This window comes from Lates calcarifer, linkage group LG24, assembly GCF_001640805.2.
Source record: "Lates calcarifer isolate ASB-BC8 linkage group LG24, TLL_Latcal_v3, whole genome shotgun sequence".
In the NCBI taxonomy this organism is placed as follows: Eukaryota; Metazoa; Chordata; class Actinopteri; family Centropomidae; genus Lates; species Lates calcarifer.
In genome coordinates, this window is record NC_066856.1 from 14,847,340 (window position 1) to 14,861,379 (window position 14,040).

Here is a 14,040-nt window from a genome sequence, read left to right on the forward strand (position 1 = left end):
TCTAATCATTTAAGTGAAACTTTTACTAGCAGTAAAGTAAAGGGTCACGTTCATTAGCACTGGAAACAGGTGAAATTTCACTCCTTTTGTTTTGAGAAAAATAAGATTTAAAAGCACAATAATGGATTAAATGACTTGTTAGGATGGATGTTTTGCCATGTAAGCTTTTGCAATGTTTTAAAACCACTGACTAAAGCTGTGACTGTCAGTGTTTTAATTCCCTCCACAGAGGGAGGAGTGTTATTTTTAATTCTAATACTGCAGAAACAGCACGTCCACATTATACTGTGTGTGTACATTGTGTCAAAGCTAATGATGAAGTGTGTATCCAGCTTCCCTTTTTGCACGCCTGACTAACCACTGCCACCTTGCCCTCTCCTGCAGCCATGTTTTCCTGAAGGTTTACTGTGTAAGCAATCTTAATGACACCTGCTTCCCGCCCTCTGATCTCTGTGTTGACAAATTGCATACCACTGCAGGGTGTGTGTTTGTGTGTGTGTGCGTGACTGACAGCGCAAAGAAGAAACTTTCCAGAAAAGTGATTACGAAGCATTCCTCTGCAGCTAATCCTGCCCTGGATATAATCAAACATTAACAGACATAGTAAAGTCAATTTAACAGGCTATCTTCCCTCTGCAGTAATCAGACACAGTAAAGCATACAGGCAACCTTTAGACCATTTGCATTACAGGTTGATATTTGCAAAAGAGATAGAAGAACAAACTCCTCCATTTACCGACTGTCATGTTTATAAGGTAGAGACCGATAAAACTGAATGTTGTCTGAAAGTGGATGCAGGTTAAAAGGTGTTTGGAGCGGGCAGGTCTGACCTTTGCCCTGGTTCCTGGGTGGCAGCGGTGGCCCGTCGGCCACGGGGGAGGAGGTGAGGTCGGTGGACGCGCTGTACATCTGGTTGGTGAAGGCGCTGTAGGACAGACGCTGCTGCTTGTCCCGTTGGCTGATGAAGCCCGGCAGGGAGAGCTTGTCGTGGGGGGAGAGGCTGGAGGAGTGGCAGAAGCTCTGAGGCCTCGGGGAGCGGTCCTTCTTGATGGGACTCGGCTGGAGTGGGGGGGGGAATACAACATACATCGGCCTGTGAGGATGCATCTGCTTTTTGATTCTACGGTGCTGATAAAAACCTGATGATTTAAACTGCTGAAACTGTTGATATTGTCGCACTGAAATATAGTTATTAAAATATAAAAAATAAGGACAATATTAAGACATCTAGGTCACATATAACCATGTTTTCACCAGCATTTCAACAAGTATTACAACACCCTTCTCTTTCCAAACAAATTTAGCCTAGTTTGAAACTACATCTCCAAATGAAAGCCAGTTTTCCCGGCTGTATCGTACTAAGGTGTTTTGAAGTAGAAGAAACTGGTACATTTGCTTTTACCAGGGATTTCTGCTTCTACATACAGCTCAGTCAGACGTCAAGAAAGACGTCCTTGATCTTTGACTCTGCAGAACTGACACTGTAACCTGACGTGCTGATGCTTTAAATCGGTGAAAATCCATTTGCCAGTTGAATCAATTGAACCCCAACCTCAGCAACCTTGGGAAATCCATCCTCAGATGCTCTTACGCTGCATGTGGCGTGCTGTTCGAGCAAGTATTTTGTGATTAACTTTGTATGTACCAACACCTTTCCTGTCTCTACGTATATAATAAGGACAAAATGATGAATCCAGAGAGAAGCTTCTGTTCTTTGATTCTCTGGGAATGACATCAAATCCTGACTGATGCTTTAGATTGTTAGAAATGTAAAATATACACAATCCTTTTTTTTACAGAAGCCAACCAAGGAGATCTAGAAGAACACTGCTCAGTGATATCTGATCATTAGTTTCATTCAGTAGCACAGGGGGGGTTGGAAACCCGACTGATTTCAGGTTCGCACAAGTGAATTGGACGATCTGTTCCAACCTTATCATCCAGGTCGTCATCGCTCTCGTCCATCTCCTCCAGTCTGAGGCTCCACTCATACTCCACATGGATGTGAGGGTTGAATTTCCCCTCTGCAGCCTGCACAAGCTGACACACACACACACACACACACACACACATAGACAAACATTCATCAGTTGAGCTCATGCAAACTAGAGTGGCTACAATCCAGGGCTGCAGCTAAGGATTAGTTTCATTGTCAATTTATTTGTTTTATTTTGTTTTATTTATTTTAATTGTTTAGTCTATATATTATCCAAAATGGTGGAAAAGTGTTGATTAAAACTTGTCTGGTTTTGTTTTGTTTGTCTAATGAGTGAAGATATTTAGTTAAAAAAAAGAAAAGCAGAAAATCTTTCATTTGAGAAGCTTGAACTGATGAATGACATAACATTATACTATAAACCCTATAAACAAGTCACAGGAAAACAGCAAAAACAAAAAAAGAAAAAAATGTGATAAGTAACGACACAAAAAAATACACCAGTCATTGTTCTTCTCTAGATGTGATCTAGATAACCCAATATACAGGGGTATGATAAGGAAACTGAATCACTCAGATACATTAAAAATAAAATCTGTTCATACATGCATTTATTAGAGATTCTACACTGCATTTAAAGTGTTTTTTTTTTTTTTTTTTTGTCTGCATGCTCATATTAGCGTTAATAACAAACATACATCAACAATTATTTCCACTCTGCTGTCACTGTTGCCTGGGGCAGGAGACAGACCTTTCACTGCCATCTAGTGTTGTGAATAATCTGCCCAATAACGTGTCAACACATGTCCAATCAGCCACAGTCTATCCTCCACAGCCTTTTGTTTAATTTGTCTATATTGTTTTTTTTAATATGTATATATTTAGAAATCTTTATGGGCTTTTAAAATCTACTGTGATGTCCAGAAGCTCCAGCTGGGCGGTCCTGTACTTACTGCCTCCTCACACTGAGTGTTCCTCAGTCGCCTGGCAACATCCAGCGCCGTCTCTCCGTTCTGATTGGCTAAAGAAGGGGAGCGGAAGGATAATCAACAGTTTAGGGTCTGATACGCGAAAATGGATGACATTAACAAGAGGACAAACCTCGACGTGTGTGTGTGACTCACTGATGTCGGTGGCTGGCTTGCCCCTCAGGAGTAACTTGAGGCACTCGGGCTTCTCGTACATGCAGCAGTAATGCAGGGCGGTGTTCCCCCATTCCGTCTGCTTATCCAGGTTACCGCTGGGAGAAAACACACACACACACAGAAATAGTCAGGACACAGGTCAGCAGCCTGAGGGTGTTTTCCACAGTCCTGCAGCTTCAGGTTAACGTGTTATTACCCAGGATTTTGTGGTTTAGCATGAGAGAAAATGCTCTTTTCTATTAAAAATCTGAAGTATAAAACAAAATTATTTATAAAAACAGCAAAATTACGATCTGGGTAATGAGATACAAACACAAAAAATAAGGCAAGACAGACCTGTGCTTTGAAAAACAAGCTAACCTTGTATTAGCCTTGTAAAAACCAACTTGATGCTACACAGTTATAGTAGATAAATAACATCTTTTAGATCTTCTGCAGCTCCTGGAGAAGTATTTTAAATAATGAGGGCTAAGCAAGACACTGTATGAGCACAGCTATTAATTAATGAGAGGGTCCCACTTCTTCTGTGTGTAGGCTGTGTGCAGTAGGAGCAGTGGTGGGTAAACAATTGAAAAGAGAGGAATAAATTAAGGCAGAGAACAAGTGCTTGACCCATTTCTGTTTGCCTTGTGGGAATCTGAGCTGAGCTGTGCAGCGCGCTAAGCTCTCCTCTGCACTTCCCCTGCTTTATCACAGACTGGAACACAGAACAAGAAAGACTCACCACAGACAGACAGAGCATATTTAATACTGTGTTTTCCCACCAAAGTGTTGTTTACTGCATAATTTAGCTGTGAACCACTGATGCATTTAATGACATTCTGACAGCTGTTACACTCACATGAAAAGCTGAAGTCAGTCAACACGCTTATGCAATACTTTTTCTAGTTTTCTCACAAAACACAAGTCTTAAAAATCTACCTGTTCTGCACAAGGAAGTCCACCAAGTGTAGTGAGGTCTGGTCGGCAGTCCGTACAGAGTAGTGCAGTGCTGTCTCTCCAGCTTCCTGCAGGGGGCCATCAAACACAGCAAAGACATGGTGAGACAATCTTGGGCAGCATCCATTCTGTATTCTCTCCTTCTCCGTGTCTCTTTCAGCATTTAAACAAGCTGCAGTAAACAAAATGGCTCCTAAAAAGAATATTTCTGCTGGCTTGAAGCTGAGATTTGTCCATTTTTGGGAGAATCTTGCGTTAATTTAATGCGATTTGGTGTATTAAACCTGGATGTGGATGTTATTTCTTTAGATTCAACATTAAAGATGGCGATAAAGGATTAGATTTGTGGAAGTGACGGTTGCATGTACTGCATATTAAGGTGCATCTTGGCATCTATAGGGTAGAATATGAGCTGTATTTAGTCATGCATTCCTGTCATGCTATCTGTGTCTGGGTTTAGAGGGGGGAGTGGGATGTCACTGTGCTGTCTGCAGCCATTCAGATGTACTGACAGCAGCAGATCAGATATCGGTGAGTCAGACTTCATAGCGCAGACAGCAGCAGCAGCAGCAGCAGCAGCTCCTTCTGTCACCAAATGAGATCTTCTTTTATTCTGCTGTAGCATTGTACACTTAATATTTCATTAGAGAAAAAACATGTCTGTGTTATAAAACCTCGACCCATTTATGTCAGATTAAGTCTGACCACCCATGTTGTTTACGCTACAGTATCTTCACCATCCACTGCCTGTTATTCAACTTTCATTTATGCCTACAGCAGTGGTGCAACAGCCGAGGAAACAAAGAGAAAACAGGCTGAACCACAGAATAAAAAACAGGCACATGGATTGAGCCACCACAGATGCCGTCATTTAAGTAAATATGGGCTCAACGGAGATGCTGCCCTACAATGTGGCGGAGGTTACTGGATGTCACCACCTGCTGGTGAAGTTATCCGGATGACTCAAAATTTTCCAACTGTTACGCCCATTTCTGCCCACCAAATAATTCACCAACTGGTAGAAATGTGTCAGCATTGGTTGATGGGAATAAACCTCACATGAGGATGAACCACTGCAGCAGTATGTGCAGAGCAGTAGGGAGGAGGTTTCCTGGCTTTGTACATTGATATGAGATCACTGAGTGTGATAGGAATATACTGTAGCTGTGCATGTGGAGGTGATGGGAGGAGGCTGACACGCAGCCAAGATTCAAGGCAGTGTACTCACTAAAAATTTAAATGTTACGTGACATATAACTCAGCCAAATGAACCACCAAGCCTCAGAAATATTCAATATTTAAAGGGCCAGTCCACCCAAATAAGAAAAAGAAAAAACATATTTTCATCCTGGCCTCAAGTGGTATCAAAGCATGCATTTGATTTGGACTTTATGTGCTGAAGTGCCATGAAAATTTACATATGAAAAACTCCATTCATTAAGGCTATATCTTTAGTAGAAAGTAGTTCCAATGAAAACTGTAGCTGTTTTGCTTTGAAATTTCATTCCCCTCCATTATATTGGAGTGAATTTCAAAACCTTGGCACATAAAACCAAAACATTTCTGCATGTCTAAAGACCTCAGAGCAGGAGATCGCAAGTGTTTTTACTTTGGCAACATTGCAGACTATCTAACCAAGGAGGGTGAAAGGGGTCATGACGGAAATACTCCAACATTTAGAAATTGAAGAACATGTTTGGACTTTCACCTCCCCTACATCCAGCAAAGAAAACACATAAACTCTAACCCACTGCAACAGATACAAGATCACAGCACAAGTACAACAAGTACTAAGTGGTTGATGGCTTCTTGTACAGATGACCTAGGTCAAAATTAGCTGTGAGCATTACGAGGAGCGGGAGAAAAGATGCAGGGTGATGTCCACTGCCTCAAAGGTCAGACTCACCGGCCCAGCCTCCGGGAGCGGCTCCATGAGCTCCACCCCCTCTGCGTAGACCTGGATGAGGGACAGCAGGTCCCTGGACTGAACCGCCTCAAACAGCTCGATCATTTTAGCTGCCGCAGACGTGCACGTCTTCCTCGCGTACTTGTGGTCCACATACTTAGCGTTGATGAACTCCTTCCTCACCGTCCTGCCGTGGAGGGAAAATGTCGCGTTTTCAAAGTGCTTTATGAGAGAAGAAGAATTCAGAGAAGTGTTTGGATATTAAACTCACAGAGTACTTACATGTCGCTGGAGGGAGTGGGCTTTGGTGAAGGGGAAGGGAGGTTTCCCTCCATGATCTCATTGAAACTACTGTTCCCTACATTCTTGGCCAGCTGGGTGAGAAAGAGGGAAAGGTCAGTCATCGGATCACAGTAATGTTAAAAAGTAGAGAAGCATTTGCTTGTACTCAGAAACAGATGAACAAACTCTGACGCTTTAGGGATCAAATTCTGCTTCCGCTATTCTTTCATTATTTCTAATATTTCACTGAAGATGAAAATAGTAGAAGGCATGGATGGCTGCCTTCAAAGAACACTATTTATCCACTCAGTAGACCATTTCTCTGACTCACCAAGAGTTCTGAGGTTCCTAGCTTGTCAAGCTCCATGGACTGGATGCGGGAGATGTGGACCCCCATCTCTCGGTGGATGCCGGAGCACTCGATGCAGGTGAGGATCCCCAGGTTGGTGGAAAGCCACTTAGGGTCTACAAACACAAAAAAAATAAGAGAGCACAGGTTAGCCAGCTACCTCCAGTGTATAGCTGAGTGAGTAGAGCTGGTGTAGGTCCAGTAAAAATTATTTCAAGGTGGATTTAGGTCTCAGATTTAGGCCTGTGCATTATGAGAGATGGAAGGTCCAAATGCAGCAAGAGATACAACAACTTCAAACTGTGCACATTACTGTCAGTAAAATATCACCAAAGTCTGACCAGGGACGTGGTCAAATAAAGGCAAAAATTCCATAAAAACAAAATAAGAAAGCAAGAGATTTTTCAGCAATAAAAAGCATCAGTCATGGCCCTTACTGAAAACAGATTTTGTGTGGCTGCACTGCATTTGAGCCCTTTAAGGCTGCTGTGGGTAGAGAAATTGGTTTCTCAGTGTCTCTACAATTGATTCATTCCTGTATGATTGTTGGACCTGGGAGAAAAATGGTGAGCCTTGACAGAAGCTATTACTCCTGAACTGCAGGGAACTGACATCAAAACCAACGGACATCGATGTTTAACGACAGATGAAACATTTTCCGCTACAAAACTCCTTTACAGCTGCGCCGCGACTGTCTTAACTTGACTTATTACATCTGGTCGCTTTTCTGTGGGAACAGGAGAAATACATTTAACACATCAGCAGTGCCTGTTTTTATTTGAGTGTTAATGTGTTTTTAAAAATTCAAACTATCTAATTTGCCAGACAGATAAGTACACAAATCCCTCATGAGAATTTCATCTTAACAAACAGCAAAGATCAGGGTCCCTGTAAGCAGTCATGACATTATTTTCTGCTACAGCTCCATTTTTTTAATCCTGTGCCATTGATGAAAACTGATGAACTAGCCCACATTTTGATCCTAGTCGGGGTCTTCGTCCAGTCAAACTAATAACGTCATGTAATCTTGTGTCATGGCAACATGATTTCAGCTGATGAGATGAGCGTTTTTACACATGAACTTTGCTGTAAAATGAAGTGAAAGAAGGGGACTGTGAAAGGCTTGTGCACTGTGAAAGGCCTGTCACATCAAACAGCAGGAGGCAGATAAAGTCCATTGCATAACCTACAGCACAAGCATGCTAAGGTGTACCAGCCACGACTGACCGGCATCGCTGCCTGATGTTCTGATGCAATCTGGGAGATTTGAGTGCGCATTAAACATACAGTACATGTTGGCTGTGAGCTCAGTGATGCTGTGAGGCGAGGGATGTTGTTCTGTCTGAATCTGACAAGTGAACACCGGGCAGGGACTGGTGGAAACGTCAGAGGCAGCACAAAAACCAATGAGTCATACGCAGAAACACAGGCTGCGAGCGGGCAGGCACGTGCACACACACACATTTGCACAGCACAACGAACAGATGCAAGCTGGTGATAGGTCACAAAGTGCATGTTAAGCACAATGAGTGGATGCATGGTGACCTCTATAGCTGCTTAATACCAAAGCTGCAAAGCTGTGTGTTATAGAGGGAGATCCTATCAAATAAGATGGAGTCGTCCTCTTTGTGCTCAGAACAAAGACGCAACCTTTGAAAGTCATTACAACGACCTGTAGGCGCAGAGGAAGAGGACGCATGTCGGCACTGGGTGTCATCTCCTCAGCAAAAGCTACAAATCGACTGTGATTTGATGAAATAAAACAGCAGGAATCAAACAGCTTAAACCCACATCTGGTAGTGTTACTACTGAAAGTGTGTATACACAACAACAAGAGTATAGACATGACAAATTACCTCCCCTCTCTGCAGATTTCAGGGGTCGACGGAGCGTGTGTGACTTATGTAACAACGTGATGTAATGATGTTGTTTCTCAAAGCGCAGAAATGTTTTTTTTCCCCTCAGAGCATAAAGTCCTCCCCGTCGGTCCGAGCGACTATGTGTGTTTGTGTTGAGGAGAACGTGTGTGTGTATATGCATGTATATGTGTGTGTATGTTAAGTGTCAGAGGGCCTGAATGTCCACAGCTCCTTGGTGCTGAGTCTTTGCTTCATGATGTGGGGGAGGACTGGGATAAGGTTATGTCCTGAATGCTAACAACACTCATGCACTCACATACACTTGTTTGTTGAAGGCTGCAGGATGGGTGGGGTGGGGGTTTGCATTGCAGCTCGTTCAGATACCGTCCAACTGAAGGACGCACAGTTCAAGGTAAGTGTGACACAGCAAAGAAATAAAGAACATTTGCTCACAGGTGAACCTGAAAAAGCTGAGGTGAAGGTAACAAGGTGAAGGTTGACTAAGCACAAAACAGGAAGAGGATACGCGCGTGTGTGTGTATATATGAAACCTCTCTGGGCACACAAACAGCAGCAGTACACACCTGAGGCTCCGCAGTCGCAGCAGACTTCGTTGCCTGGCATGCGCAGCACGTCTTCTATGATGGCTTTAGTAAGGTCCTCTAAACCGTCCTCGCCTCCGCTGCTTTGCTCGCCACGAAACGCCATGTTCAACGCTTCCTCCTTACTGTTGGTCAGCACCGAGATCCAGCTGAAAGAGTGAACACATCATTAATGGTATTATATATACAAGAAATATTATTTATAATGCATTTTAAAACACTTACAAAGAGATCAAAACAACATAAAATGTGAAAAGGTGTGACAAATGGACATTACAACTTCCTAAAGCTCTAAGGTGATGCCTTTAAATTGCTTGTTTTGTCCAACCAACATGCAAAAACCAAGAAATATTCAGCTTCCAATGTTATAAAACAGAAAAACAGAAAATCCACACAACTGAGAAGCTGGAACTAGGGAACATTTGGCATTTTTGATTGAAAAGTAAGAAAGCTCAAGAAAATTACTACATAAACCACTGAAAAGTTCATTATAGTTACAAAAGAGCAAGGTGTCAATTTGCATAGACATTATACCCAATCGTTACTAAAACTTTAGCCATATTTTTTGAGGCAAAAAACTACACAAAAGATGTATAAAGAACCTGTTTCTGTAACTATAGAAACAGTAGAACTACTTTTTATTGCTACTTTCTTTTTTGTTCCTGCTCCCTGACATGGCTGATTTTTAAATCAAGTGTATTAAATCACTGATGTTAAATTGTTTGGACTGAATAATCCTTGACAATCTGTTGTTACTGCAGATTTATTGCCTTTGAAAAAGTAAAACACACACTGATGTACACACACACACACACACGGTGGTCATTAAGAATCGTGCACAATCTGCTCCTACACACTACCCACTGAACTGGCCCACACTCACGCCTACACACACACACCTACACACACACACAAAGTGGGCTTTATGAGCCTGACGTCAGCACTTCCTCTGTCATTGTCACTCATCGCTGCCTATTAAGGCACAGGCCAGACAGGGAGTGGGCACACACACAAAGTGTTAGATTGTCTGTTTATCAGTCTGTGTGAAAAACACAAGATATTTTAATCCACAGATGTGTAGGTGTAGCAGTTCTGTGTTTACTTATACTACACATTATAACATTATAATATGCTCTCAGACTAATTGAGGGGGAGCGTGATTGCCTAAAGGAGGAGCCCTATGGAATACTAAATATTTCATGGAAAATCCCATGAAGACGCTGCCGCTGCAGTTGGAGGTGCGTGACAGAACAGGCAGCGAGGAGCACTGAGCTGGATCCCAGAGGACGACATGTTCGTGGAGGTACAGAGTGTTCGAGCAGCACTGAATCAAGCAGCGAAACCACAGCAAGGATAGAACAAAGTCTCCGCCATCAGAGGAGGAACACGCCAGCCCAGAACAGAAGCGTCAGAAATCAAAGTGTGTTTCAAGAGCGTTTTAGTCTAGACAGCTCAAGAAGAACAAGTGTGATTGAATTCAGTTTTGTCATAACAAACAAAGATTATCCATCCATGAAGCTTGATAGTGCCATGAGCGTGGTCTTAAAGTAACATTAGAGCTGAAACAATGAATCAATTGACTGAACATTAATCAGAAACTATTATGGTAACTGTTATGATAATGGTTCACTACAATCATTAACATTAATTGGTTCCAGCTTCTCAACTGTGAGGGTTTTCATATCATTGGTTCGCTCCACAAAACAAGCAGTCTGAAGACATCATCTTGGGCTTAACAGGTATTTTTCACTTTACTATTTACACTATTTCACAAACCAAGAGATCAAAGTAATCAGCAGATCAATTGATAGTAGGATGCAGAGGTCTGATAAGATCACTCACCAAGCTACAACTACTGAACATCATGATGGTGTGTGATAATTTAATAAAACATTTGCTAAATTACTAGTGTTCCAGCAATCTGTGTGTGTTTCTACCTACTGGCATACACGTGTGATTGCATGGGAAACAACAGGCTGAGGTTACAGCGACCTGAATTACTGCAGACCACAAATCCCACTGCTAACCTCTCTGCCACCCACTCTCAACAGTCTGTCTGCTCTTCATAAAGTAAAACACATCCTGTCAGACCACCAACCAAACCTCCTGAAAAACATCAGGTGACAGCAACCTGAATCATTAACTGCATTTATATGAGAGGTCATGAGATATGAAACGCGTATAGCAAAACTCCATAAACATTAGCAAATAAAGATAAAAGAACAGCAGAACATCATTTTGTATTTTTATGGTTACTTTGAAATACTCACATAACAAACTCCTGTTCATCTTCAGCTTGGAAATGATATGTCCGGTTATCTGTGGTGAGCAGAAACCATGACATTTAATAAGCAAATCAGAAACAGCATGCAGCAAACTATTCAAATATCTCAATGGTCATGTGATGTAAAAGTTGTAAAAGTTGCCCAGATCTAAGTCTGTTGTACAAAAAGTGGCACTGTTGTATAACCACAGATCCTTTTTCCTTGATGTTTCTGTTTAAAAAACGGGAATTCCCCCGACTTTCAGCACGCTAACATCCACAAGACTGATCCAATTCTGGCACGTAGCAGCAGTGAAAACTTACGAGAAATGAGATCAAAGCACTTCCTGTCCTCTGCGCTCGGCTTCACCTGGCAGGTGAGCAGGTTGAGTTTGACCGGCTGCCTGTTGGACTGCAAACATAAACAGATTTAGCTTCACAAAGACAGCAGCCCTTCAGGTTAGACATTCAATCTCAACAATGCACAATATTACACACTGAGGTCTCTATATAGCATCTTCAAGTCTGACAAAGACTGATTTATTGGTTGCTTTTCCAGTGTATCAACTGTTCAGTGTATCAGAATACAGTGAAAATGCCCAGTTCGCTATCATGTTTGCATGATAAAGAACTGAATTCACTCTTTTTTACCAACCCTTGTATTTATTACAAAACTGTCATACAGCTAAAAAAAAACAAGCCAAACTCAAGGCTTCTCCCGTCCCTCATTAAGAAACTGGACTGTGCTGGCTGGGCTGTGTACTGTAATAATGGGCCCAGTTGGCACATGAGCATTGTCTCCTGCCAGTGCCCGGACAGCGGAGGAGCCGGGGCACGTGCTAACAGGCTGTGATGAGCCCTGAAGCTCGGCTGGCTTGCTGGCATCCTGCCATGTCAACGAGAGTCACCTAGAGTTCAGCTGCCACAAGAGCTGAAGGGGGAAGTGTGGAGTGGTGGTAAACTGCCCCCCAGACAGGGAGAAGAAGTGATTATAAGCTCTTGTGTAACTACCACTCAGTGGACCAGAGTAGATAGAGAAGTTAGAGATCTAGTCCCTTCAATAGAACAGAGGGGAAACCCTTCATATCATATCTGAGACAACCACTTCCCCCCCGAGCCTGTTCTCGCAGACAGAAATGATATCATGTTTGAGGCCGCAGCTGTGTGAAGGTTCAAATTGTGCTCACACCCTAACACTATAAAAACAGCAAATGTGAACAATAAAACTGCACAGGCCTCACGATCACATCGGTCATGATCATTATGCGCCGCCAGAGCGGATCCTCCCTGCTGCGTTTCAGCTGGAACAACTGTGTCTGCTGTTGGTAAATAGGCCTTCACGTGCCAACTTCACCAGTTCAACCGACAGGCTGACTCGCTGCCACTCCCCAGCAGCGAGAGTTATTAACACTGTCCCATAAAATATTGACTTTAAGGTACAATCTGTGATAAAAATGTTGCAAACAAATAGCACCGGTACCAAAATCCAAAACACATAACTGGAAACTAGCATCAGCATGCTGATGTCTCACATGTGTAATCTTTATCATATTCACCTCTTAGTATGCTAACATGCAAGCTAAAAAACATGCAAGCTAAAAACAAAGTAGAGTTAGGACCAGAGTTGTGGACTGACATTGTTATCATTAGAGCAATGCTGCAGGTGTGGCTAAAAGCTAAAACTAAGCTCTGGAGCTATTAGAAGTTTGTTGACATGAAAAATATATGTATGAAAATGTGAAAAAAACAGGCCTATATTTTAAATTATGATCATACGTAACTAAAATTGTTAAACCTATTTGATGTGAAGAGGTTAAAAAAACACAAACTGGGCCTTTAACTATGCAGCATGTTGTGGGTTTAAAATTAAGTCTTAGGTATCTTTTGAATTTCACAAATAATGAAGGAAAGATCCGGCACATGGTATGATGCATGCAAACTTTATTTATTAAGCCAACAATGTTTTGATTTGATTTGACATCTGCAAACCAAAAAGTGAATTCCTTTCATAGGGAAGGTCATGTGATTGATAACCAATAAAGGCTGGTAAATAAATCCCTGCAGCATTGATGTGTTCGACGTATAATCCTCTTTGATGTAAAGAAATGACATAAAATCTACTGTATAGTATTTTCATCACTGGGATTTGTTTATTTATTTGTTTATGCCTATGACAAGTCCTCTATTTGCTTTTTGATCCTGTTTTTAGATATGGAGCAAGTCATTTTAGTTGGTTCATCGGCCTGAGGACGATCCATGTCAGATCAATGATTAAATTAGACTTTTATCTTACAAGCCTCAGACAATGTGGGATTTTCTTCACAATTATTTGTCCTGTGATGGCTTATTTCAAATGTGGCTTTACAATTTAATTCCCACAGCCGAATGCAGGATTGTTTCCTGTTTTTCACCAGCTGGATTTTACTGATTATCTGAGCGTGATGAGACACCTGCCACTGCTCTGCCACAATTAGCTAATTTTACTGATTAGCACATGCTAAGCCCCCCAAGTCCGGTATCTCTCCTTTGTTCGAGGCTCAGTGTAGAGGCTGTTTAGAGCTGTAAAGTGTTACAGATCTGTATTCAGTTTGAGATTTCTGCTGTCCACACAGGAAAGAAAACATCACCCTGAACTGCTGCTGCTGCACAAGAGTGGAGACGCTACGCTACAGACGTGCCAGCATACATACAGTACGCTCACACACTTGCGCTGAGATGAGTCACCGCGGCACAGCAGGCAGAGGGGGGGAGGGGTGCTG

The 14,040-nt window shown here is 42.2% G+C and overlaps 1 protein-coding gene across 4 annotated transcripts in view; it reads right to left on the reverse strand.

Annotated features, from left to right (window-relative positions):
* asap1b (ArfGAP with SH3 domain, ankyrin repeat and PH domain 1b) overlaps window positions 1-14,040 on the reverse strand; it is a 53,669-nt gene that overhangs the window by 5,862 nt on the left and 33,767 nt on the right. For all 4 annotated transcript variants that reach the window (XM_018693690.2, XM_051066920.1, XM_018693686.2 and 1 more), the window contains exons 12-22: window positions 11,606-11,693; window positions 11,289-11,337; window positions 9,001-9,167; window positions 6,540-6,673; window positions 6,209-6,300; window positions 5,927-6,113; window positions 4,003-4,088; window positions 3,061-3,176; window positions 2,890-2,957; window positions 1,933-2,040; window positions 831-1,059 (exon numbers count right to left, since the gene is read on the reverse strand). In XM_018693690.2, coding sequence (XP_018549206.1) covers window positions 831-1,059; window positions 1,933-2,040; window positions 2,890-2,957; window positions 3,061-3,176; window positions 4,003-4,088; window positions 5,927-6,113; window positions 6,209-6,300; window positions 6,540-6,673; window positions 9,001-9,167; window positions 11,289-11,337; window positions 11,606-11,693 — 1,324 coding nt within the window. The remainder of the gene's footprint in view (window positions 1-830; window positions 1,060-1,932; window positions 2,041-2,889; window positions 2,958-3,060; window positions 3,177-4,002; window positions 4,089-5,926; window positions 6,114-6,208; window positions 6,301-6,539; window positions 6,674-9,000; window positions 9,168-11,288; window positions 11,338-11,605; window positions 11,694-14,040) is intronic.